Source organism: Poecilia reticulata, chromosome 20, assembly GCF_904066995.2.
Source record: "Poecilia reticulata chromosome 20, P_reticulata-male-v2, whole genome shotgun sequence".
Taxonomy (NCBI): Eukaryota; Metazoa; Chordata; class Actinopteri; order Cyprinodontiformes; family Poeciliidae; genus Poecilia; species Poecilia reticulata.
Window position 1 is genome coordinate 25719603 of NC_088849.1, and position 27764 is coordinate 25747366.

General features: G+C 41.9%; 2 protein-coding genes and 1 pseudogene across 7 annotated transcripts in view; 2 read left to right on the forward strand and 1 right to left on the reverse strand.

The window, feature by feature from the left end:
• LOC103457031 (NACHT, LRR and PYD domains-containing protein 12-like) overlaps positions 1–16121 on the forward strand; it is an 84569-nt gene extending 68448 nt beyond the window's left edge. For both annotated transcript variants that reach the window (XM_081601844.1, XM_081601843.1), the window contains exons 8-11: positions 11925–12095; positions 13441–13611; positions 14956–15105; positions 15909–16121. In XM_081601844.1, coding sequence (XP_081457970.1) covers positions 11925–12095; positions 13441–13611; positions 14956–15105; positions 15909–15918 — 502 coding nt within the window. In that variant the 3' untranslated portion in view covers positions 15919–16121. The remainder of the gene's footprint in view (positions 1–11924; positions 12096–13440; positions 13612–14955; positions 15106–15908) is intronic.
• LOC145549489 (protein NLRC3-like) lies at positions 460–7527 on the forward strand (annotated as a pseudogene).
• Positions 16122–19503: 3382 nt separating the features above from the next.
• LOC103456991 (pyruvate dehydrogenase E1 subunit alpha 1) lies at positions 19504–27591 on the reverse strand. Of its 5 annotated transcripts, XM_008396890.3 has the most exons (13): positions 27436–27591; positions 26339–26359; positions 24843–24998; positions 23960–24025; positions 23680–23853; positions 23437–23563; positions 23266–23357; positions 23089–23181; positions 22335–22490; positions 21760–21831; positions 21625–21692; positions 21440–21548; positions 19504–20676 (listed from the first exon to the last, which is right to left on the reverse strand). In XM_008396890.3, the coding sequence occupies exons 1-13, from the start codon at positions 27493–27495 to the stop codon at positions 20512–20514; spliced, it is 1359 nt and encodes a 452-aa protein (XP_008395112.2). In that variant the 5' UTR covers positions 27496–27591; the 3' UTR covers positions 19504–20511. The 5 variants fall into 5 exon arrangements, with proteins under 5 accessions (XP_008395112.2, XP_008395113.2, XP_081457999.1 ...); XM_008396891.3 differs by lacking the exon at positions 24843–24998 and having other exon boundaries at positions 27436–27590; XM_081601873.1 differs by lacking the exon at positions 24843–24998 and having other exon boundaries at positions 26339–26479; positions 27436–27575.
• Positions 27592–27764: the final 173 nt, after the last annotated feature.

Here is a 27764-nt window from a genome sequence, read left to right on the forward strand (position 1 = left end):
AAACTAAGTTTTGACGCCTGTTAGACAGCGAGCGGCCTGTTGGACGTTATGATCTCAATGTTGATCAACAGGTTTGTTGAGCCACTAGAGGATCATGGGAAATGTAGTTGAACTCCTCTGACTGCAAAACCTTTTAATATAGAAATTCTGAAAGTTTTTAAACTTTATTGTTAAAATCTATCTGAACTATAAACTGTAAATATTCTCAAATCAAATTAGGATTTTAGACGCTTCTGTTATGATGAAAACACACAAGTCATGTTACTGAGTGAAATAGAAACTGAAACTAACTTTGTTCTTCAGATCAGGCTCCATTTTGAGACGGAGGACAGAAATAACGTGTCGTTTTAAGACATAATGTTTTTATTACTATGTTTCTAGAACATAATGAAACTGGAGTGGTGCCTCAGTGATCAATAGATGAATCAATAAAGTCTTAATCAGCCCTTAGGGGGCAGCATGAGGCTGTGGGTGTGTCTGCAGGGGGCAGAGAGGATGGAAGGAGGACAGATTGATTCTCAGCTCTGGGGAAAAAGCTGATCTTTATCCATAAAGTGGTTGTTCACCTTATGTACCTGCAGCGTTTCCAGACGGTACCAACAGTTTGTGTCCTGGGTGGGTGGATCATCAGCAGCAACACAACTGGCCTTCCTCTGCAGTCGGCCAGCAGATATCAGGTCCAGGTTCGGTAACTGATCCCTGGATCCACTGGGCCGTTCTCACCACCCGGGCCAAGTCCTTTTGGTCCTGGGTTGTTGTCGTCCCACCCAGTCCTGCTGAGGCAGAGGATGCTCTTCATCACGGCTCTGTAGACAGGAAGTCCAGCCCTTTGCAACTTCCTGAGGAAGAAGAGTCTTTGTTGGGCCTTCCTCATCAGAACAGAGGTGTTCAGTGACCAGGTCAGGTCCGAGGTGACCTGGATGTCCAGGAGTCTGATGTTGTCTCCCTACACACTCCACCACCTCCACCTGGATTGGAACAGGTGGTGCCCTGTCAGATTTTCCTACTGTAGAGCATCGATCTGCGCTTCCCCTCTCGGTGGGACGGATAGAAGACCGTCTGTCATGGGTCCTTTAGGGGTCGAGCTTTACTGGATTTATTTTAATTTAAGGGCTGATCAAGAAGTAAGACAGACGGATAATTAATTAATTGAAATAGAGACTTTATTGTGAATCGTTGGTGATTATAAATTGTTGTTACATGAGGAAACACATTTATATTTCATGAGAGAATATTTAACAAAGTGTCACAACTTAGTTACTGCGACTGAGATCTACAGGATCCCACATGATCCCACGTTTAGGCAGCACCAACACCTGGAGGTGATCTGATTGTGACCAATAATGATATGAATATAAACTAAATAAGAACTTAATGAGTCTTTTAAAGAGCAGAACTGGTTTTATCTTAGTAGGAAAAACCAGAACAAAACACTTTAAACTACCACAGAGTATTAAAACCATAAGATAAAAATAAATATGATTTTTTTGGAAGAAATTTAGAATAAGTTGTAATATTCTGACTTTATTCTCATAATTTCATGTTTATTTCCTTAGTGTGTCCATAATACTCCACCCTGTTAAACTGCTTTACCTGATTCTTTAAATCCTAAATGAGACACATCTCTCCTTCCTCTGCAGTCTGGGGTTCATCAGAAACTGATGTTTCTCTGATCTGTGGAGTCAAACCAGATTTAAACTCAACAGATTTCCCTCTCTTCCTCCTCTCTGAGTTGTTTCTTCTCCAGTTGGACTTCTTGTTTCTCCTGGCAGCAGTGAGAAACTCTTTGTCTTTCTAAGTTCTGCTGGAAACCTGAACAGATCTGCTGGGAGCTGAGAGTGATCAGATCCTCCTCATGATCTCCATGGATCACCTGATCCTGAATCTCTCTGATTGTTGGTCCGTCTGGAAAATATTCCTTCCACATATTCCTGCCTCTCTGACTGAACCGACTCTCAGCAGGAGGACTGGCAGCCCGTCTAAAGGAGGTCTGGACCCCAAAGGTTTCAGAACCGCTGCTTTAACTGAGCCCATCTGTTCAGGACCAACACATCACCACTTCATAGGAAATGTTCACTCCTTCATTCACTACATCTGACCTCACTCTGGATGTTTCTGCAGACCTGGAACATGATTCCAGTTCAGGTTTCAGGTTTTAAATGTTGTTAATAAAGTCAGAAGTTCTCCAGAAGGTTCTGGATCAGCCAGCAGACATCAGAAGGTCATGAAGAAGTGAAGGAGAGAACAATTCAAACCCAGATGGTTCCTGCTGGATCAGGTTCCTCTGATCCTCTGAACACATGATGGGATCAACTTTCTGCTGACTGGATCACTGGGAACTGACTGGTACTGGTTTCTCTTTCAGACTCACTGAAATCCAGAAGATGGAAGATTTGGACCTAAAGCAGGACAGAGCAGAACCTGCAGGATCCGTCTGTCCCTCTATGAGGAGTGACCGGTCCAACGATCAACCTCCAGACTTCAGTAATGAACCTGGACCCTCAGACAGGAAGTAAGAAACCAGTTTCTAACTGATTCATGTGACTCCACACAGATTTATTTAATATTAACTTGTTTATCTTCAGCAAATAAATAAAAATAAATTATTTTTTCTGCCAACTTAAAGCTGAGTAGACATGAGGAATGTCAGCCAATCAGAGGAGTTTTAATGAGGCTTCAGTGAGTCAGAGATGGATGGAAATGATCCATGGAAACAGAAACAACCAGAACTTTAAAGAGCAACAATTCAGATATAAACCCACGGAGAGAGGGAAACTTCTTTACTGGGAGCACTGGGACCAGTTTATATACTGGGAACACTGGGACCAGTCTATATACTGGGAACACTGGGACCAGTCTAGATACTGGGACATGGGACCAGTTATATATGGAACACTGGGACCAGTCTATATACTGGGAACACTGGGACCAGTCTATATACTGGGAACACTGGGCCCAGTATATATACTGGGAACCCTGGGACCGGTCTATACACTGGGAATGCTGGGACTGGTCTATACACTGGGAATGCTGGGACCGGTCCATACACTGGGACCGGTCTATACACTGGGAGCCGTGGGACCAGTTTATACACTGCGAGCCGTGGGACCGGCCTAAATACTGGGAATGCTGGGACCAGTCTATACACTGGGAGCCATGAGTACCAGTTTATACACTGGGACCGGTCCATACACTGGGAGCCGTGGGACCGGCCTAAATACTGGGAACACTGGCCCCATGTAATCCAGGGTGATGATCCAGAACTTTAAACCTTCTGCTTCTCTGCAGGAGTTTGTCTTCAGATCTTCTTCAGTGTTTTTATCTCAGAGTTTCTCAGTAATTGATCTGAATAACATTTTGTGTTTCAGAGATCAGAACCTCAGACTGAGAGCAGAACCTGCAGGATCCGTCTGTCCCTCTATGAGGAGTGACCGGTCCAGAAATAAACCTCCATACTTCAGTACTGAACCAGAACCAACAGACCCAGAGTAAGAAACCAGTTTCTAACTGATTCATGTGACTCTGCAGAGACCAACCAGGATTTAAACTTTGATTTCAGCTTAGAAACTGATTCATGGAGACCAAAACATCATTTAAATCATTTTAGTTCTTGTTTCAGTTGTGATCTTTGAGAGAACAGAACAAACTGGAGGAAAAACTAAATAGTTTCCTTTGTGTCTTTATGAATCTCCAGCAGCTTCCATGTTCCACTGAGGTCTGGAGCCTCATGTATAAAAGAGAGAGCAGTTTTCACTCCAACATGGACACATTTAGAAAAGTGCAGCGCACAAAATATTAGGATGTATAAAACTGTACGTACAAACCTGCTCACCTTTACTTTATAAATCACAATTTATAGGAAATAAAGCAGCTGCTGGTCGGCCTGTCGCCTCCATAAATACATATTAATGTAAATTAATATAAATACCCAGAAGTCTGCCACCACGTGAAGCAGTAACCATGCCAACGTCCTTGTTTGTAGCGGGATAAGTATTTATCATAATAATTATATATTTTATTTAAAATGTGCTTTCAGGGCACATAAGGTCACTCCACAAAACGTTAAAATAATACATTTTAAATAAAACATTTCAAATAAAAATATTAAAATAAAGAAATCTAAGTTCAAATGCCTGTTTGAGCAGCAGATCGTTCAGCTGGGATTTAAAGACAGTCAGAGAGTCTCTGAGTGGAAAAGTGGACGTTTATTCTAAATAGTAGAATCATGTTTATAAGTTTACATTTACAGAATAAAGATGTTTTATGTCCATAAGGCTCATTCACAAAGCGGCTCGACTGAAGGACGACTGCAGCTGGACCGGTACCGGTACCGCTCGGCTCCTTCTTTAAGTTCTGCTCTGAGCTCCAGGATGATCCGTCTCAACAGATCAATGTATTTAATGTCTTTGGTGACAAATAAACCCAGAAACGGGCAAAACGAGCAGAACCAGATGGAAACCAGAACCAAGTGCATTAAAGGATCCAGACCATCAATAAAGATGGACTGTAACTAAACTACAACTATAAACAATTAATCAGGACAATAAAACTACAAGTGAAAACGGAACCAAAGTCCAAAGAATCACCATGAAATCAGATTTAGCAAAAATAAGACAAATTTAATAACTTGTTGTTGCTCTGCTAACATGTCCAAATCATGCTCTGTCACAGTTCAAGGCTCTTTATAAAGTTCTTAGATAAATGCAAACTGGACCTGAATCCTGTTTACTGGATCTCCACCATTAAATAATGATCCATGTTTCTACACTGGAATCCAGATCAGAATCAGATTTGGTCTCTGAGCCTCTGATGGAAACAGTTTTCTACTCAGACAGAATAAGATTTCAGACGGACAAATACAACCAGAGAAAGATCCATCATAACACCAGATATAATGAAACACTTCAAACCAGAGATCATCAATGTTCTGAGGTTCTGTTCTGACTCAGCTTCTGGTACCAGGACGGCTCCAGCCTGTTGTTAGTTAAATATTTCACTGATGAAGAAATGTCTTCGCAGAAGGAGGAAGAGGAGCAGCGATGGTGAGGAGGAGCAGCCATCCTGCTGTACTTTGTGTCAGAAGGTTCTGATAGATCCTGTCTCTACCAGCTGTGGACACTGGTTCTGCAGACAATGCATCAGGTCCTACTGGACCAGTCTGCTCCATCTGGACCCTCTTCCTGCCCCCAGTGTGGGAAAAGACCCAGAGCAGGAGCTGGACTGCTGACAGCCAATCAGAGCAGCTGTGCTCCAGGTGAGACTGAACACGTCCAATCAGAGCTTCTTCTGTGGTCTGTTGGACCAATTCAATGTCTTTAGTTGGGATTGGACATTTAAGGTTTATAAATCTTCATGCCAACTAAATCTATGTATTCCAGCTGGTGTAAATATTTTTACTTTAAGTGACTCTGTTCTCAGCTCTTTGTGCTAATTGCATTAAAACTGAACATTTCATTAAATCTGATGATCATTTTGATGTATGAACTAGGCAGCCTAGTTCTGCACTGGTGACATGCTGGGCAGCTAATGTACCTATGATGGTGGTAAAAGTCAGTCCCAGGATCTTATAGAAATTCACCACTTTATTAAACTCTAACTAGATGAATAGCACAGAATCAGTAACTCCAAAAGGAAGCAACAACAGTGATCACACAACGCTCAAAAACCTCTCTGCTCTTCTGAGTTTAATACCTGCCTGTTCTTGTTGCCTCCTGACTCAGATTCTTGAGTCTACAGCGCCATCTAATGACCAAAGAGGGAGTATATCACATTTGGTTCCTGCAGTGCATGGAGACAAGGTGAAAAATGCAACCTGCTGCTTTTACAGAAAGAGGAAGGAAAGTCTGAGACAGAAACCTTTATTTACTCTGATAATATAGCACAGATACAGTTAATATATTTCCATGTAATTTATATAATAATTCTAACAATTTGTTGTTTACCTCTAAAGGACTAAATCAAATTCAACTATGTTTCTTTAAAAACATCCAATCTAGAGATCTGATGGTGATAAATCATTTAAATGTGAACATATCAGATAAACAAGCAGTTCTTGGCAGGTAAAATGTTTTTCTCTAGATTTCCTTCATTTAGACTGGAAAAGGAGAAAACATTATCTTTTTCTCTGCCTCTTCTGCAGCTGCTGTTTGTGGGAGAAGCTCAGATAGAAACTGTAAAATGAGGACATGGTGACATGATGCAGAAAAGTCCATGTGCTTAAAGCATTAATGGACATGTTTCTGTAAGGTTTTTTTTATTTGATCTGCTTTGTGAATCAGATCCTGACCGAACAACATTCTGTTTCAGAGAATGGATCCAATCATTTATCTTTGGATCATGTGACATCAGAGACCATATAAAACTTTCTAATCTGATCCAAATGGTTTTGTTCCTTCTTCTGTTTCAGCAGAAGTTTTCTGCAGCAGGTTGTAGAGGAACATAAGATCAGTCTGAGGAGGAGATGTGAATGTGTGACTGAAGGAAATTATGAAACAGGAAGTAGAACCCTCCTCAACAGATCTACACTGATCTCTACATCACAGAGGGACGGAGTGAAGAGGTTAATACCCAACATGAGGTGAAGCAGCTGGAGAGAGCTTCCAAGATCCAGAACCTCCATGACTCTCGAATCAGGTGCCAAGACATCTTTAAATCCTTCCCTGGCCAACATGGAGCCATCAGAGTGGTTCTGACCAACGGCGTCGCTGGTGTGGAAAAACCTTCTCAGTGCAGAAGTTCACTCTGGACTGGGCCGAGGGCTTGGAGAACCAGGATGTCAGTGTGGTGGTTTTGCTTTCATTCAGGGAGCTGAACCTGATCAGAGATGAGCAGCACAGTCTTCTCACGCTGCTCATGTTTTCCATCCAACACCCAGAAGCTCCCAGCAGAGCAGCTGGCTGTCTGCAAACTGCTCTTCATCTTTGATGGCCTGGATGAAAGCAGATTTTCACTGGACTTCAACAGCAGGCAGCTGGTTTCTGACGTCACACAGAAGTCATCATCAACGTTCTGCTGACAAACCTCATTAAGGGGAACCTGCTTCCCTCGGCTCTCATCTGGATAACTACCAGACCTGCAGCGGCCAATCAGATCCCTGCTTCATGTGTTCCAGGGCAACAGAAGTACGAGGCTTCACCGACGCCCAGAAGGAGGAGTACTTCAGGAGGAGGTTCAGTGATGAAGAGCTGTCCAGCAGAATCATCTCCCACATCCAGACCTCCAGGAGCCTCCGCATCATGTGTGGAATCCCAGTCTTCTGCTGGATCACTGCTACAGTTCTGGAGAACATGATGACCTCAGAGCAGAGAGGAGAGCTGCCCAAGACCATGACTGACATGTACTCACACTCCTGCTGGTCCAGACAAAGAGGAAGAAGAACAAGTACCGCGGAGGACATGAGACAAATCCACAGGAGCTGACGAAGGCTGACAGGGAAGTTCTTCTGAACCTGGGGAGGCTGGCGTTTGAACATCTGGAGAAAGGAAACATCATGTTCTACCAAGAAGACCTGGAGCAGTGTGGTCTGGATGTCACAGAGGCCTTAGTGTACTCAGGAGTTTGTACAGAGATCTTCAAAAGAGAGAATCTGATCTTCCAGAAACCAGTTTACTGCTTTGTTCACCTGAGCATCCAGGAGTTTCTGGCTGCAGTTTACATGTTCCACTGTTTCACCAGCAGGAAAATAGAGAAGTTTCTGGGAAGAAATTACAGTAAAACATCTCTGGAGGATTTCATGAACAGAGTTATGTCTAAATCCTTCTTCAGTAAAAATGGCCACCTGGACCTGTTTGTTCGCTTCCTTCATGGTCTCACTCTGGAGTCCAACCATAGTCTGTTAGGAGGCCTGCTGGGTCAGATAGAGATCAGTCCAGAAACCATCCAGAGAATCATCAACAATCTGAAGAAGATGAACTCTGATGGAATCTCTCCTGACAGAAGCATCAACATCTTCCAATGTCTGATGGAGATGAACAACCTCTCACTTTTTCAGGAGATCCAACAGCTCCTGAAATCAGGGAATAAACTCTCAGAGTCCCAGTGTTCAGCTCTGGCCTTCATGCTGCAGATGTCAGAGGTTCTGGATGAGTTGGACCTGGAGAAGTACAACACATCAGAATCAGGACGACTGAGACTGGTTCCAGCTGTGAGGAACTGCAGAAAGGCTCGGTGAGTACAGATCAGTGATGGCATAGTGACTTTGAAAAAGTAATTTTAATCAGATTACTGATTACTCCTTGAAAAAGTAACTTAGATTACTGATTACCTGATTTGGAAAGTAACTAAGTTACATTAAAAGTAACTTTTTAGTTACTTTCAGCAGCTGCTAACAACAATGCTCCACCACCTGTGAAAATTACATTAAGATTTGCCAATAATTAATATCAAGTTATTTTATAACAGTAACATCAACAATGTGTCTCCACTTATAAGGTTGAACTGAAGGGCAGATTGTTTAATGGTTACAACAGCACAAAAAACTGCAGTAATCTTTGTGTTTTCCTCTATTGTCTGGAAACTCTAAATAGTATTTTAGCCCCCTAAAAGGCCAAAAAAACCATTAAGTGTTTTAACAATTATGTGCAAACACACAAATGCAATATCAAATTCAAATGCAATTATTAAATATCTAATAATTAAACTAAACATATCACTTAGGTTAAATTAACCATAATTTAAACAAACAAAAAGAATAATTTCAAACTAATCAATTTAAGGTTAAAGTTGAAATCAAAGTTCACTTTCAAAATATCAATCAATAGAAAATAAATTGACTCAACATACTCAAGCAGAGTGGGGAAAGAAAAAAAAGTAAATGAAATCAATTATATTGCGCAATATCAACTTAAATGTAGCTGCATCCTATTTTAATAAATTTCATTACGAAAGTGCGAGAGCTTGCTCAAAAACCAATGATCATGTTACTTTTGGGCAGAGAGTGGGGCGTACTAGACTGCGATCAGCTGTTGCAATATTGGTGACGGCACAGGTAACAATGGCAACAGTTCTAATAAAACAACACTCCACTGAGCCATCAAGCAGAAATTTCATGCTGAAACAATACTGCTATCATACAAACTCACTAATAGATCAAATCAGTGGATGCAGAGATTTTGATCAATTTGCCAGGATAAATTATCAGCAAGACGTCAAACAGCCAGCCACAATCAAAGTGGAACAGGTGCTGTAGTTCAAACTGCGCTGGAGGCTGGGCTTTAAGTTGCAGAGTTTGGGGCAAAACAGAAAGTGGGCCCGCAAAAATAAAAGTCTTGACTAATTGACTAATTGTGGGTTACACGTACACCAAGTTTTAGTGTGAAAACTGCACATTCTTTTATGCATGAGGCCCCAGATGTTGGACTGGATTTTATTTCAATGTCATTTGTGAATGTTAGAGCCTCAGATTCAACAGTGGAGCTATAAATGTTGGAAAAGGTTATTATTTTGGGGGAAAATCTCATCAACATAAATAGTTTCACTAAATAAGAGACAAAAATAAATATCATGTTTGATGGAGGAAAAGCCTCTCAGACTCTGAGCTCAAAGTGAGATGCCAGAGAACCAAACTAATATTTTATATTAGACAATTAATTTAATTCCACATAATTATTGAAGTAGGAGCCATTTGTTTGTTAAATACTTAATGACATATATTTGTCATATTTGATGTTTGTTGTGAATGACTAATACTCACAAATGAACGAGGTAATTAGTCCAATTCTGTCGTTTATTGATGGTTCAGAAACTACAGCAGCTGTAATGAGCCACAGACAAACTAGAGAAGCTGAAGTTTGTCTAGAAAATGGATGAATAGAAACTATTTTCTGATCATCACCATCCGCTCCACCATGTTGGGTCTGTTAGGATATCAGCTCCACTGGTTTCATCTGTTCCTTCATCTTCCAATGAAAATCCTGTTTTAAAGTCATGTGATGAAGAGCTTCTGATCCAGATTGTTGCTGCAGCAGTCAGAGCTCAGCATGAAGAAACAGGGAGGTTTGCTAACAGGTAGCCAAGATGGCCGCCTCTAAACCTTCAGTTGTTCTGAGAACATGAAGCCTGAACTATTTGAACCTGTTGCTCAGCTTCTCTATTAAATGGATCTTTGAACAGAACCAGAACCAGGATGTTAATTATGAAATGATCAAACTCAGTAAATTGATGTGAAGACCAGATGTTCATCAGATGATATCAATGTTATCATATGTGTTAATATAGATTATCTGGTTTAATTAGAACTGACTTTATTTCTTCTCTAATCACAGACTTGGTGGCTGTTGGCTCAGAGAGGCTCAATGTGAAGTTGTGGCTTCAGCTCTGAAGTCCAACCAACATCTGACTGAACTGGAAATAAGTCAGATCTACATAAATAAAACCATTAGAGACTCTGAACTGAATCATGTGTTAGAGATCCTGCAGAGTTCAGTCAGTAAAGTGAAAAGTCTGAGGTTTGTTTTCTCTATTTATCCTATAAAATATTTCATTGATACTTTAATATTTATTTATCTTCACATTTTTTATGTTTTCTTTAAAAACAATCTGATCTAGAAATGTCAGAATATAATTTCTAAAACTTTTTGCTTTGTAAATGAATTATTTTCTTTTTCAGACTTTGAGAAAATTGTTCTTTATTTTTCACTTTAAAATGTTTTGGACTGATGAACAAAAATAAGTGAAATGATGATAATAAATGATGGAGATGTTTCAGTTTGTTCTGAGAAAGATTCAGATGATCAGATTGATTTATTTCTCTTTTCTTCTTCACATTAATAATGAAAAGTTCCTCCAGAGTAAAACCAGAACCAGAACCAGACCAGTTATGTTTTATAACCAGAAACTATAACATGAATAAAAACTGGCAGCAGCAGCCGGTTCCTCCAGCTCAGCTTTGTCCTGAAGCTGTGGTTCTGTTGGACCGGGTCAGAGAAGAACCGTCTCTTCAGTCTGTCAGTCGGTTGGAGCCTCAGAGACGCTTCATCAGGTCACTGATCAGAAACTTTAGAGCTGATTCAGAGATAATCCATCGTGTTTCTGATGATCAATAATGATCAGATGTGATCAGTGGTAAAGGAGGCCTGTGTCTCACTGCAGCAAACATCTGGTCCTCGTCTCCAGCTGTCCTCTGTCTCTGCTGTCCATCCTCTGCTGGGATGTCAGCAGGTAGATGGACCACAACGTCTGCTTGTTGGTGATTGGCTGAGTTGTTGTCATGGCAACATGCAGGTAGCCAGAAGGCAGCATAGCAGCTTCTAGACCAGGACTCTTCAAATCCAGGCCTCCAGGTTTGGTGTCCTGCAGCCTTTAGATGTTTCTGCTTCAACACCTGAATGAAGTGATGAATTGTCCCTCAGGACGCAGTCAGGTTCTCCAGAGTCCTGCTGATCTTTGACCTCATGATGGGACTCAGGGGTTTGAAGGTTGCAGGAGGCCGGCCATCGAGGGCTGGAGGTGAAGATCCCTGGTCTGGACCGAACCAGAATAAGTTCTCCAAGTATTTACTGTCCCCATAGTTCAGTAAATACTTTGACTTTAGAACAAAGAACTGAGAACCTGATCACCAGCAGAGCAGCGCCACCTGGTGGATCAACAGAGTCATAGGTTTCTACCAGATACCTGAGATAAACCAACCTTCACTTTGATTCTGATATGAAACTATTTTAAAATTTAAAGTCCATTTTAATTCCCGACCAGAACCACTGAAGGCCCGACTGAAATATTCTAACAACACGTCATAATAACATGTTCTGGTTCTGCTGGTTTGGACTCTATAAACCAGTTTTACTGGATCAGATATTAAACATCAGTTCATCATGTTTCTTTTACATTCAGTGAAATTAATTTTCTACATTTTTATCATTAATTTGTTCATATTTCAGTTTTAACCTGCATCCTGTTGCTTCAGCTCACATCTTTTATTCTTTATTCAGATTGATGGACTGCAGGTTGTCAGAGATCAGCTGTTCTTCTCTGGCCTCAGCTCTGAAGTCCAACCAACATCTGACTGAACTGGACCTGAGCTACAACGACCTGAAAGATTCTGGAGTGAAGGAGCTCTGTGGTTTACTACAGGATCCTGAATGCAGAATACAAACATTAAGGTAAGAAACCATGTTTTATTGTGGATCTGATGTTTGTGATGTGAAAGTTGTGTTGCCACTAAACTGCAGACAGATGCTGATATTCTACTGATCCACTCTGAGGATCTTCATGGTAAAGTCTGCTTTCTTCTTCTATGGTTTGGTCCAGTTAAAGTTTCTGTGTTTTATAAAAGCACCAGCAGTTCCTCCTCCCACCATCACATCCAACCAATCACAGCCTTCATTTCACAGACACCAACCACACCTGCAGAGAGAAGGTCAAAGGTCAGATTGGAGACTAAAGGCTGATAAAACTCTGATATTAGGACCATTAAATGTCTTAATATCTACAAACAATCAGATATAAAATCTGATAAAATGTCTTTATGTCCAAGACAGACTGAGGCTGAATTCACTAAATAATGATGTTCATCCACATCTCTGACCTTCTGATCATAAATGATCAATAAACCATCATTGATAAAATCACAAACTTTATTACCGTATTTTCTGCACTATAAGGCGCACCTCAAAACCTTCAAATTCCTCAAAAGCCGACAGTACGCCTTAAAATCCGGTGAGTCTTACATATGGACCAGTATTGAGCCACAACAGGTCTAAGAACTACGGTAAGCAGCCGCCGACTTCATTTTCGCCCGTAGAAGAAGAAGAAGAAGCGCGCGGTGCATGCTGGGATAGTTGTCAGAACGCTGGTTTGTTAATAAAGTTTGACTGACCTATCGACCGTCTAGAATCAGGTCATCTGCAGGTCATTTAGCACCAAGTTCTCCACCAACTTGCTGTGCGCGAACAGAGAAGGGTGACCATCGTCCGGCCACGCCCCGGCCCAGAAGGCTCTCCTCGCCGACCGGAGTTGGGCTGTTTTGTTGACATTCACTTTAGTGCAGCTCCATCTAGTGGATGCATAACGTAACTCCAGCCTCTACTGTAGCGTCTATTCTATGCGCCTTATATATGAAAAAAGGTTTAAAATAGGCCATTGACGGTGCGCCTTATAGTGCGGAAAATACGGTAAGTTGTAAAGATGAACAGATGCAGAAACATCAGGAATCAGTTTGACATTTAAAATGAATCTGAACTGAAATATTAGAGCTGAAATTCCCGACCAGAACCACTGAAGGCCCGACTGAAATTTTCTAACAACACGTCATAATAACATGTTCTGGTTCTGCTGGTTTGGACTCTATAAACCAGTTTTACTGGATCAGATATTAAACATCAGTTCATCATGTTTCTTTTACATTCAGTGAAATTAATTTTCTGCATTTTTATTATTAATTTGTTCATATTTCAGTTTTAACCTGCATCCTGTTGCTTCAGCTCACATCTTTTATTCTTTATTCAGATTGATCAGCTGCAGGTTGTCAGAGATCAGCTGTTCTTCTCTGGCCTCAGCTCTGAAGTCCAACCAACATCTGACTGAACTGAACCTGAGAGGAAACAACCTGACAGATTCTGGAGTGAAGGAGCTCTGTGGTTTACTACAGGATCCTGAATGCAGAATACAACGATTAAAGTAAGAAACCATGTTTTATTCTGGATCTGATGTTTGTGGTGTGAAAGTTGTGTTGCCACTAAACTGCAGACAGATGCTGATATTCTACTGATCCACTCTGAGGATCTTCATGGTAAAGTCTGCTTTCTTCTTCTATGGTTTGGTCCAGTTAAAGTTTCTGTGTTTTATAAAAGCACCAGCAGTTCCTCCTCCCACCATCACATCCAACCAATCACAGCGTTCATTTCACAGACACCAACCACACCTGCAGAGAGAAGGTCAAAGGTCAGATTGGAGACTAAAGGCTGATAAACTCTGATATTAGGATCATTAAATGTCTTAATATCTACAAACAATCAGATATAAAATCTGATCAAATGTCTTTATGTCCAAGACAGACTGAGGCTGAATTCACTAAATAATGATGTTCATCCACATCTCTGACCTTCTGATCATAAATGATCAATAAACCATCATTGATAAAATCACAAACTTTATTACCGTATTTTCTGCACTATAAGGCGCACCTCAAAACCTTCAAATTCCTCAAAAGCCGACAGTACGCCTTAAAATCCGGTGAGTCTTACATATGGACCAGTATTGAGCCACAACAGGTCTAAGAACTACGGTAAGCAGCCGCCGACTTCATTTTCGCCCGTAGAAGAAGAAGAAGAAGCGCGCGGTGCATGCTGGGATAGTTGTCAGAACGCTGGTTTGTTAATAAAGTTTGACTGACCTATCGACCGTCTAGAATCAGGTCATCTGCAGGTCATTTAGCACCAAGTTCTCCACCAACTTGCTGTGCGCGAACAGAGAAGGGTGACCATCGTCCGGCCACGCCCCGGCCCAGAAGGCTCTCCTCGCCGACCGGAGTTGGGCTGTTTTGTTGACATTCACTTTAGTGCAGCTCCATCTAGTGGATGCATAACGTAACTCCAGCCTCTACTGTAGCGTCTATTCTATGCGCCTTATATATGAAAAAAGGTTTAAAATAGGCCATTGACGGTGCGCCTTATAGTGCGGAAAATACGGTAAGTTGTAAAGATGAACAGATGTAGAAACATCAGGAATCAGTTTGACATTTAAAATGAATCTGAACTGAAATATTAGAGCTTTAATTCCCGACCAGAACCACTGAAGGCCCGACTGAAATATTCTAACAACACGTCATAATAACATGTTCTGGTTCTGCTGGTTTGGACTCTATAAACCAGTTTTACTGGATCAGATATTAAACATCAGTTCATCATGTTTCTTTTACATTCAGTGAAATTAATTTTCTACATTTTTATTATTAATTTGTTCATATTTCAGTTTTAACCTGCATCCTGTTGCTTCAGCTCACATCTTTTATTCTTTATTCAGATTGATGAGATGCAGTTTGTCAGAGATCAGCTGTTCTTCTCTGGCCTCAGCTCTGAAGTCCAACCAACATCTGACTGATCTGGACCTGAGCAACAACAATCTGAAAGATTCAGACATTCAGCAGCTGAAACATTTTGTAAAGGATGTTCTGTAAGTAAATGTTATCAGTGAGTCCAGCTGCTGTCAGCATGTTGAACTAAACCAGTTCCCATCAAAGCTCCAGTGTTCCCAGTAAAGCTGCAGCTTCTCAGTGGGAGGAGAATGGTTCAGGCTTCCTGATTGGACACAGAGACAGCAATCAGCCAATCAGAGCAGCAGCAGCTTGCTGTGTTCCTGTGTTTGTGTTGGTGTGAAGATGAGTGTTGTTGCTGTGTCCACGTCTCCAGGACGTCCAGCTGGACTCCAGCGTCCAGCCGTCCAGCATGTCCAGAGACAGTGGTCCTCATTCATCAAACTGTGGCAGCAGCAGATCTGATCTCAGATCTGCTTGTTCTCTCAGTTCAACAGGAAACAAGTGATCAGGTTGATGTTGGTCACAGCTCTGAGATCAGTCTGACTGCAGCCTGGAAACCACTGGAAACTCTGGTTTCACAAACCATCATTCATTTAGTCAGCAGCTGCTCTTCCTGCTCCAGTCCAGTCCTCACATGTGGACATGTGTCCTCCTGTCCTCTATCTCATTCAGATGAGACAGAGGACAGGAGGACACTGTGGACTTGAGTGGAACCTGCAGAGGAAGCAGACTGGATGCTGAAAGTGTGTGTAGGTGTGTGAGCTTGGAGCTCAGTGTGTTTTCACTGCAACACGTTAAGATGAGAGCTGAGAGGAAGCTGCTCTGAACACGACTGAAGGCCCTGCTGCTCTTTCTACTGGATGTGCTGCGTCACTGACTGCTGCTGGAGAGAAGCTGGAAACTCACTGATCTGATCTCTGATTCTTTCTTCTCTCTGCAGGTGGTGCTGATCTCTGTAAAGCAGAGAATCGTCTCTGTTTCCTGCTGATCCTCAGAAGCTGCAGCAGTTTGAGTCTAAAGAGACTCTGACTGGATCATGATGACCTTTGACCTGAATGGTTTCCATCCTGTTTATTTCCTCCTGTCTGTCATTTTGTATCTGATGTTGTTTTTCTCTTTGGATGGATGAAGATGAAATTGTAACTCGGCTCCATTTCGAGTCTTCATGGAGTTTTGATCTGAACTTGATTCAGTTTTTAAAAGTTGATAATTTTTCTCTGATTCATTTTAATCCTCAGCTGAAATATGAAACATGTTGCAGTTATGAGCAGTCTGTTGCTGCTCAGCTGCAGCTCCACCTACAACAAAACTCTTTGTACTAGAAATTTCAGTCTGGGTTCCGTTCTGCTCACAGCACTGAGACCGCTTTGCTGAGAGTTACCAATGACGTCCTCATGGCAGCTGGTTCTACTTCTCTCCTAGTCCTCCTAGATCTAACTGCAGCCTTTGACACTGTGGACCATAATATCCTCCTACATCGTCTTCATGTGGAGGTTGGTCTCTGTGACACTGTTCTGGACTGGTTTAAATCTTTCCAATCGGCTGTAATGTGTTAGTCTTGGCAAGGCCAAGTCCCAGGCTGTCTTTGTCTCCTGTGGTGTCCCTCAAGGGTCAGTCCTGGGGCCCCTGCTATTTTCCCTCTACATGCTGCCTTTGGGTCAAATCATTAATTGACACAACATCTCTTTCCACTGCTATGCCGACGATATGCAACTTTACATTAGAACTGGAGCATCATTATCACCATTTTCACTCACTGCCTTCACCACCTGCCTGGAAGAGATGAGGACGTGGATGAATCAGAACTTTCTTCAGTTAAACTGCTCCAAAACTGAGGCCATGTTGATCGGAACACCTCACCAGGTTCGATCTTCAACTTTAACGACTATTTTCTTTCTGGACAAGACGTCCCCCTTTCCACCACCGTTACAAATCTTGGAGTTACAATGGATTCTCATCTTACATTTGAAAATCACATAAAGCATCTGTTTAAAATCTGTTTCTTTCATCTTCATAATATCTCCAAAATTCGTCCATCTCTCTCTATCTCTGATGCCGAGACTCGTCATGCCTTTGTCTCCTCCAGGCTCGACTACTGCAATTCTCTGTTCATTGGAATCCATAAAAAACATCTTCAGAAGCTTCAATACATTCAAAACAGCGCAGCCAGGATTCTATTGAGAGTCCGGAAATCTGCCCATATTACACCGATTCTGCATGACCTTCATTGGCTTCCTGTCACCTACAGAATTCAGTATTAAATTGCTCTCATTACCCATCAGTGTTTAAACGGAACCTCACCGGATTATCTGAAGGACCTTCTCATTCCACATTCATCCACCAGATCTCTACGATCACAAACCTACAGCTTCCTCCACCTTCCTCAATCCAGATTAAGGACCATGGGAGATCGGGCATTCGCTGTGGCTGCCCCCCGTCTCTGGAACTCTCTCCCGGATTATCTGAGAGCTCCACAACCACTGGTTGACTTCAAAAGAGGCTTAAAGATTTTTTTATTTAAGCAAGCCTACTCTGCCTCCACATTATTTTTCTGCTGAGCTTTCATTACCCAATACATGTTTGCATAATCAGAATATAATAATTTGACCTTTTTGAATTCTGTACTGAAAAATTCATCATAAGTATAAAAAAACAAAACAAAATCTATTAACTAGTAAAAACTAGCAAACACTCTAGAAACAAATTAAAACTGAATTAGAGAAACTAAATAAACTAAATTTAAAGCCCAAAACATTTATAACTCTGGTTGAAACTTTATGTTACAGTAATGAGAGGCTTATAAATATCTAGACGACTTTTTCACAAAACCAGGATTGTGAATTAAGCCATAATTTTCCAGATATTCTGGTTTAATTAAACCTCGATTCAGTTTCTCACAGAGGAAACGCGTACGTTGCCATGGCGATTTATTCTGTGCCGCTAGCTGCTCCAGTCCAGGCTAACATGCTAACTGTGAGGGATTTGCCCCCTCCCTAACAGGTGCTGTTTTTGTGTTTTATAAATTCTAATTTATTTGTGTAAATGTATTGTTTTGGGAAGTATTCTGATTTATTTACTTGTTTTAATCCTCTTCTCTCTTTGAGGTCACCTGGTCATGTGTTGCCATGGAAGCGCGCCCATGAGCAGTGCTGACAAGGACCTGGTGATACCAATCAGCCTCATTGGGAAAATCCATTTTCTAAGAGGGAGGAGAGATGTATTTTGAATTTTGTTTGGGCCCAGATAGTTTTTGTTTGAGTTAATTGTAACTGTAGACATTGTTTAGGAATAGTTTAGTGCAAATGTTTGTTTGTTTCTGTCTGAAAATGTGAATGTCTCCACCCCTCCAATTAGTCCTGGTGGGAGCCAATCATTTAAAAGCCAGATGGTTCAGGTGAAAGGGAGATTCTCGCTCTTCTTGTTGTGACCTGATATGCCATGCTGTATACTGAACTGAACTAAGCTAAGCTAAGCTAAGCTGAACTGAACTAAAGAAAAAAGAAAAGTATTGAGTACTCTACCACTGCTGGCTCCGGTCTGTTTTTCTCATGGGTTGCAAACCAACATTAACATCTGGATTAATCCTGGAGCTTCATCTGTTCAGTCAGCGATGAAAAACTGATGAGTTTTGTTTTCTTTTGTCTTTTTATTACGCTGCATTATTTAATTTTGATGTTAGAATATAACATTATCAATTTTAAAAGCATCAGTGTGGATATCTTCCTGTTCCGTTGGGTTTCTCTGTTGTAAGTTTGACATAACGGCCTTTAATAGACCGTTGCAGTTTTTAGGGGATCAGAGAAATGTGTCATAAAGAAACTCAGGTTTCATAATCAAGTCGAGCGAAATTAGTTATAACATACTTTACTGATGAATTTCATATAAATAAGGATTTTCTAAGTTATTAATATATCTATTCTCACATTGTTGTCAACATTTTAACCCCATACTTCCCAGAAACTGCAAATGTTCTTGTATATAATCTGTTGTTCATGTTTGTTCTGTATAAATAAGTTGTGGATCAGAAAAGAGTAACATGAATTAATCTGCTGCCAGATTCACTCGTTATATTAACTTCCACTGTTTATAAGTTTAAAGTTTATTTGAGCAAAGGACAATAATGATTATGATTTTATTATTATTAATGGTTTAGGAATGTATGTTTAGGATAATTACACATTTAAATGAGCCGCTATCATTTGCTGTTGTAGCAGTTTTTTTATTGACTATGATAAAAATTAAATTCCTCATAATCCTCCATCAACATGTTGGTTTGGTGAACGCAGTTTATCTACTGTAGCATCGATGAATCTGTGATCGATCTCATTGATCTGAAATCTGTTGATGCTCCTGAATTATTTAAACCTGTATAAACATAAAATCTCCTGAATCTGGTTTGGTCTTTGTGCAGCTGATGGATCCTGGATGAAAACATGGAGTTTTGTCAAACCGGCTTCATCTCTGATCCTGGATTTCAGAATCCGACTTTAGTGAAACAAAATCTACACAAAAAACATCAAACTCTGAAACAAAAACACTTTCATCATAATTTATTTAATAATAACTCTGTGGCTCAGTTACACTTCTCAAAATATCATAAATAATAAAACCTTCTGTACAAGTTCAGGAAAATAAATAAATTCATAAAGAACCTCAGATAATTCAAACTACAAATTTTACAGTTCGTCCATAAAAACTGGTTTTTAAAGTTTTTATAAACTGAATGCATAGAGAGAATGTAAAGCTTTAAACATACAGAAACACAGAGTCAGATTTTATATCCAACAGCAAAATGAAGAGAGGAAACGTCTTAAAATAACAGAAATATTCAGATTTTCACCTCATTACAGAGGAAACAGGACCAGCCATCAGGAAACACCAGAAATAGAAAAAAGAGTCAATTTCAGGAAAAAACTTACATTTTGAGATTAATCTCAAAAATCTGCAATAAAAAACTCAAAATCTCAGATTAGGTTCAGAAATTGAGATCAATATCATGAATTGTCAAGAGGAAAAAAAACTCAATTCTGAAACTAATTTCATAAATTTGAGTTTGAAAATTTTATATTTCAGAGATTAATCACAGAATTTCTGAGTTTTTTCTAGAAATGTCCTTTTTGTTGTACGATTTTTCTGATTCGCCGTCAGAAAAGTGAAAATTTGACCCATTTTTACAGAAAACTATAAATAAGTTACTGTTCTGTTTTTGTAGTGTTCAGCTCCTTTCACTGATTCTGCTTACTTTGACTAGACCTCGTGACTAAAGAATGACGCTGCAGATTTTCCAACATTTCTCCTAAAATTCCTTCCAGTTTCATAACTTTTTAAAAACTCCAGCAGGATGTTGGATTCGGGTCAGAAATGAAACCTTCTGGTTGTGCGTCTGTTTGCAGGACGGCGGGTCCAGATGAGAAGCTAATGTTTGTGTTTCTGCGCCGCTGGCAGCCTGGTCCGACTCTCAGCTCATTAAATAATTTATATTCCTAATAAAAACAGTTTCAGGTAAATAAATCCTGGCAGGTTTGATTCACAGTCAGGAAGTTTCAGCTGATGGATTTCAGTTTGGACCAGGGGTTCGTCCCGCGGACCTCCAGCGGCGGGTCGTTGGAGAAAATATGGTTGCAGAGCTCCTCCAGCGGCGGCTCGGGGTCAGAGGTCGCGAACTGAGCCGCCTCCTCCACCTCCTTACGGATCTGGATGTCCATTTCCTGAAACAGGAGAAGATTTTCACCGGTTCCTGCAGGTTTTTCATGTTTTCAGAGCTTTTTTTCCAGTAAAACTGGAAACATGTTGCAGCATCGAAAGCAAAATAAAAACGTTCCGAGCCGTTGAGGTTTCTGGATTTCAAAATTCCTGATTTTATGAGCAACAAAACGAAGCCGGATCCTGTTTCTCATTCTACAGAAACACAAAGTTACACAAGAACTGAACCAGAAAAGAAGAAACTGTTCACAGGAACCAATCACAGGACTGATTTCAGGAGATTAAAATAATCGACTAACTGATCAGAATCTAAATCCAGATGTTTTAGCACAACACCAAGGCGGAAAACCAGCAGCAATCACCATGGAGACCGTCTGCCTCTGGACGTAACTGGGTCTTTGTTGCAGTAATGTGACCCGCAAGACCAGAACAACGTTTATGAAAGTAAAAATGGCCGCCGCCGTCTATGGAAGGATTATTTTAACGTTGCTTAGCAACAGAGGTTGACGTCAGCTCATAAGATGAAGGAAGCTAATAAAACAAAGCCAAGTGTTGGCTTCACTTCTTTCTTATATTATTACAACTTTTCTTGAATTATAACTTTTTCTCATTACAGATTCTCATGTTACTACAAGTAATATGGAATTGGCCCATTCAGACTGTTGTGAACAACTGAATTAGGACTATTGTTACGATTTTTAAAAATGTTCTCTGATGTTAAAACTTGTCACAGTTAAAAGGTCGTATCTCCATGGCAACCCTCCCTACCTTCAGCTCCTCCATAGACGCCATGTTGTTGCTGAGCAGCCGCTCCTTCAGCAGGGAGATCGGGTCGCTCTTACTGCGGACCTCCTGGATCTCCTCCCGGGTCCGGTAGCTGCACAGCGGCACATGGTGAACAAAACAAACGCACAGCTGATTCTTCATCTCACTCAGGTGGATCTGGGACAAACCTGACGCCCGGGTCGCTCATGCTGTGTCCATGGTAACGGTAAGTTTGGAGCTCCATGATGATTGGCCCCTGGAAAACAAACAGGAAGTGATTTCCCCGCGCCGGAGAGCAGCAGCAGAAGAAGAGCTTCGCTCACCTTCCCGGCTCTGCAGTGATCTGCAGCGAACTTTGCCGCCTCTCTGACGCACAGCACGTCCATCCCGTCCACCTGTGGAGAAAACGGCGTCAGTAACGCAGCGTCCAACCCTGCGCCATCACGGCGAACCCGAGCGATTCCTGGACGGACTGTGTGCAGCATCATACATGAGCAGCGAACGGCTGGACGCATGCTCACACCTGCAGCTGCCAGGACGGCGCCGCAGCGACGCGTCCCGATATAATCTAGGTCCGGAGGGCGGCGGCCGCGGCGTACGGCCCGACGCCACCACCGCCACCCGGGACCCCATGCTAACACCGAGCTAACACTATGCTAACACCATGTTAACACAGAGCTAACACTATGCTAACACTGAGCTAACAGCATGCTAACAGCATGCTAACACCGAGCTAACACCATGCTGACACAGAGCTAACACCATGTTAACACCGAGCTAACACCATGCTAACACAGAGCTAACACCATGTTAACACCATGCTAACACAGAGCTAACACCATGCTAACACAGAGCTAACACCATGCTAGCCGCGGTAACACGCCGGTCTGAACCTCACTCTCAGTCCGGGTATGAAGTCGCCCCGCTTGTAGTAGTCGGTGCTGGCCGACGCCCGCTCCACCGACGTCCCCATGCCGTACTTGTTGTTCTCACAGATGAAGACGCAGGGCAGCTTCCAGAGGGCGGCCATGTTGAAGGACTCAAACAGCTGGCCCTGATGACGTCACACAGGATGTGCAGGTTAAACTGACTAAAATAATCCAGGATCTTAGCTCCAGTTACATTAAGTTACCTGATAAACATGTTATTCATCCGCCATCAGGTTTTAAACATGCATCCAGTTATTAGATCGATTTTCAGACATTTTTCTGCACCAAAAAACTATTAAAAATGTATAAACATGTTTTCCACTGAGGATCTGTAAAAGGTGAAAACATTTATAAACTGAACTAAAATATGATGAGGCCAGAAAAACATTTAATTATGAGAATAATTATAAAATGTCCTAATAATACAACTTCTCTCTTATTACTACAACTTTTCCTGGATTATTACAGCCGTTTTCTCGTACTGGTTAATTATAGTATTATTATGACTTTTTGTCAGATTACACATTTCTACTCATATTACTACGATTTTTCATGAATGGTTGTAAATATTTGTTCTTGTATGTATATTTCTGACCTCATATGAACCAGGTAAGTTCAGGTTTGTGCATCAGTTTCTCGTTTCTCTTCTTTGAACCTTTACAGTAAATTTAACGACCTTCATGACCTGAACTGGATAAAAACAGGAAGTAGTTTTTCCCTCACCTGGTTGGCGGCTCCGTCTCCGTACAGCGTCACACAGATCTGGTTGTTTCCTTGGTACTGGCAGGCCAGAGCGATGCCGGCGCCCAGCGGCACCTGGACGGGTCACACAGGTGACATCATCAGCCCGTGACATCATCAGACAGGTGGAGGAGCCTCATGCTAACGCCCCGTAGCTACCTGAGCCCCGACGATCCCGTTGCCGCCGTAGAAGTGAGGCGCGTACATGTGCATGGAGCCGCCCTTCCCCTTGGCCACGCCCCCTCTGCGACCTGAACGGTGCGGAGGGAACACGGCGTCAGCCACCAGAACCAGCCGGACCCGGGCGGGTCGGCGCCTCGCCCGTCTCACCTGTGAGCTCGGCCAGGATCTCTCTGACGGAGACGCCGCGGGTGAAGGTGTAGCCGTGCGCTCGGTACGCCGTGATCAGGTGATCCGACGGGTTGATGGCGGCTTCGATTCCTGCAGCGCACGCTTCCTGCGAGCAGAGAAGACGTTACTCCAGAACCACCGATTCATAAACATCCCCTCCCCTCAAGGACTTTGACTAGGCCACTGCTAAACCCAGTCGTGTAACAGAAGATGTGTTGATACCTGTCCGTCGTAGAGGTGGCAGAAACCCCGGATGATCTTCTGCTTGTAGAGCTGGTCGGCTTTCAGCTCCATGCGCCGCACCGTCTGCATGGTGCGGTAATACTGCAGGCCCTGCTCCCGCGTTAGCTCCGCCCTCACCGGAGGCCCCGCCTCCAGCCGGTGCACGTCGCATTTCTACAGCAGGGAAGAGACGTTTTCACCACACAATCTGACCCACAAACGTTTAATTTGGTAAATTACAGGAGAGACGGAGGTCAGAGGGCGATTGGCTCCTTCTCACCTTGATGTCAAAGGTCTCCTGAGGAGTGAAGTCGGATAAGGAGCGAGAGGCGACGACTCTGCCGCCCTGAAACAGATCAACACTCGATTAGCTCATCAGACGACGGCAGGATTACAGATCAGAGCAGCTCCAGCTGCCTTCCTCTTCACAGTGGGGGGTTCTGGGGTACGACAGACGGGGCTGGGCGGGTTCAGGTCCGGGTTCGGGTCGGGCTGCAGCTACACATCATAACGCTGAAGGCAGCAACAGGCCAGGAGAACCAATAAACCCTCAGCCTTCGACATTTTAACATTTTGCTCGTTTGTCTTCTTTCAGATATAAAATACATTCAGATTCGATCAGATTTCTTTCAGATCCAGATGTTTGGTTCCACTGGGCCGTCAGTTCGGACCGTTTGGTTCCTCCAGCTTCCAGTGGCCTAAAGAAACTAATAATGGCTGATAAAGACCTGATTGGTTAGAATTATCCTCCTATTTCCACCTCAAATCTAAAATAATTGAGCCTAAAAATCCTGTTTTCCTCGACACAGTGACTTAATGTGGCCTCTAGCGCCCCCAGCAGGTACAGGATGGTTTTAATCAAATTTCCTCTTCAGCCCTTTTGTCCGTTTTTTTTTATCATTATCTCTGGAAACCAATTTAGTCCCAACAGAACCGATTCTGGCAGATATTTGGGCTTCATGTTATACTTTTCATTAAATGACAATAAATTTTAAAACCTCAGATGCCATTAAGTAAATAAAACCCGTTTAAAGTATTTAGTGATTTCATCCCAGCAGGGTTCATATTTTAGTACTAAATGTTTCCAGTCAGCAGAAGCTCTGAGGTTCCCCGGCCCGGTTAGTGAGCAGCCAGACAGAACAGGAACAGCAGGAGGTTCTTACGGGTCGGTCCGTCTGGTCCGTCCGGCTGCTCACTAACTGGACGGCGCCGCCTGCTGGTGGTGGTGGTTCGGGTGGGAGCCGCCGGGCCGGTGGGGGAACGGCCGCCGCTGCTGGAGGAGACGTCAGATTGACGTATTCTGACAGGCCAATCAGCAGCTGGGGAACACAGAGCCAACCAATCAGAGCTGAGCACAGCCAGGTGGCGCCAGAGGCTACAGGTGAGGAAACTGGAGGCTAAAACTGAGAAACTGAGTCTAGACTGGGAGCACAAACAACTTTATAGTTCAGTCAAGATCTGATATTTAACCTGTAATCTTCACTAATCTCAACTTTGAATTAAATTAAACATCCTCAAATTTAAGCATAATTTTACAAAATGCTGCAATGATTATCTCTGTGATGCATCACTCTGACCTGCAGCATTCTGGGTAATCTCATTTGAGTCCAGCATATTCTTCTGCCCACTTGGCTAAATATCTGATGTAAATATTACAACAACAAAATATGGAGCAGCTTTATGTGATCATGTAATTAAAGGTTTTATATTTTAGGTTTTCTGGTTGTTTGTCAGAAAATCGATTTCAGCCAACAGATGGAAACAAATGAATAATGCAGACTCAAACGTAAACAACAACAAATGTAGCACAAATGCTTTAATCACAAAAAATGCTGCAACCACAGAAAATAAAAATGCAGCAAATACTAAAACAGTGAACATAAAACACTGCAACTCCACTTAAAACCTGAAGTCCTCCAGACCACCAGGGGGAGTCGATCATCAGATCACCTGGGACCAAACTCAACAAAGACGAGACGTCCAGAAGAAAAGCTGGTTTATACTTCATATCTTTTACATATTATAGAAAAGCATTAAAGTAGATAATCACTGACTCCAGACTCCCCCTACTGGCCTGGAGGACTTCATGTTATTGTGCCAGTTAGCAGCGTTTCCATTTCCAGAGGATGTAGCATTTTTCTTTTGTGCTTATTTTAATGATTGTAGGTTTTAGCTTTTATTTTTTGATTGCAGAATCCAAAATCTTGCAAAACATGGAAAACATTTTTTAAACTCTATTAACAGACATTTATAAGAGAATAAAAATACATTATTAAAATCCCATCAGATTAATTTAGAGCAATTATTTCTACTAAAAATAATGGGAAACATTTTTATCATTACTTGCGTTTAAAAATGATGTTTAGTCAATTATTTTTCAGCCTTATTTGAAATTGTTGGATTAATTACAGCAGCAGTTAGCATGAAACAAGTCAATCTTTTTTTTTAGAGGTGCAGCGATTTATTACTTTTATTCTTATGACTTAAGGACTAAAACCAGTTTCAGTCCCTCCGTTGTGCCGTTGAGTTAAATCCTGGAAACTAAACAAACACAGCGACGAGGAAGCACATCTAGCTTTAGAGGAATAAAAACAGTGGAGGTAAACCTGGTCACTGCAGAGGGCAGGAAGTCTGGGACCAAACGTCAGCAGCTGCTTACCTCCGACACGGTTTGCTCTCCCTACGGTTCAGGTGCAGGGGATGGGAGGAAGGGGAGGAAGAGGAGGGAGAGAAGCAACAAATGAATGGGGGATTGTTGAGTTTGTGAAGACTGAAGGCGGCAGAGCAGGAGGAGAGAAAACTGGAGGGAAAAACAACACAGTTCCTACAGTCAGGCTGGTTGTTTAGGTTTTAAGGTTCAAAGGTCAAAATTAGCATCAGAATTAAACCAGACTGATATTTGGGTTCATTTCCAGAGTCTGTAGAAACCTGCTGTCCCTGAACGCACCATAAGATTAACTTTTACTGCTGCGTTCAGGTTCACTACCGACAGAGATGCACTGATTGTGGAATATTATTCCTTCATAACGTCCAAATAATCAGCCAAACAGCTTCATTAACAGATTACTGGGGTCATTTCCATTTGGATGAATATTTAACATGTCACTACGGAATCAGACATATTTAAAATTATAAACTTTAAAAACTTCTTTTCTCTACTAATCCAGAGCTGAAAACTCCTAAAAAATTAAATCTGTACAGAGTGGGAGTCCTGTTTAATAAATGATCTAATCTGGAATAGTTTACAATAATAAAGAAGCTCAGGATGAAACAAGTTAGCTAGTTTTTATAAAGAAACTTCGTTATTCAGTTAGGCATTCAGAGCGTCGTCTGATTAAGATGACAAAAGATAATTTCCTTTAAGTAGATTCCTTTGATAAAAGATGATTCTGTGATTCAGAGATGAAAATTACCTCAACCTCCTAAAAGTTTAGCTGCATTTTGAGCAGCAGGCGCGTCGCCGATGGTAATCAGAGCATCTTTATCAGGACAAGCTGCTTAGAGGAAGGCAAACCACCACACAAACAATATTCACATGGCAGACAGGGGTAAAAAAAAAACTAAAAATCATAATAAAGAACCCACCAAGTTACCCTGACATAAAATACATCCAGACACGTGCTCAGAAAGCAAAAACCGAGCAGGACTAGCATCACATAACCACAGGAAAACATTAGCGGCTGCTGACAAGGTCAGCTATCGGTTAGCATGAACCGGATCCGTCCGAAACCTCCGAACTAGAGTGGAACCACTCACCGCACTCCTCCCGGTGATCCGGCACAGTGCGTTAGAGATGATCGCCAACATGGTTTTCATCCTACTGAAGGACGAGGTGACTGCTGAGAGGATTATCTGCTGCTGCTAGCGGCTAAAGTCCGCGCTCTTAACGTCCGACTGGAAACGGCAGCACTTAAATAAAGGTTCCGTCTAAATAAAGCGGGAAAACAATTTATTTTGTCGTGTATGTTTTATCCATCTCTGCAGAAAATCTACAGAGATGGATAAAACAAGAAATTTGACGTTTCATAAGGAGAATAGACCAGAACAAGCTTTGGTTGTGTTTTTCTTGAGTTCTGAAAAGTGGC

Excerpts from the sequence above, each read along its gene's own strand:
- LOC103456991 (XM_008396890.3), bottom strand. The coding sequence starts at position 27,495 with ATGAAAACCATGTTGGCGATCATCTCTAACGCACTGTGCCGGATCACC. Across the intron at positions 23,564-23,679 it reads GCCACCTCTACGACGGACAG|GAAGCGTGCGCTGCAGGAAT; the intron begins GTATCAACACAT and ends CTCTGCTCGCAG. Across the intron at positions 21,549-21,624 it reads ATGAGCGACCCGGGCGTCAG|CTACCGGACCCGGGAGGAGA; the intron begins GTTTGTCCCAGA and ends GCCGCTGTGCAG.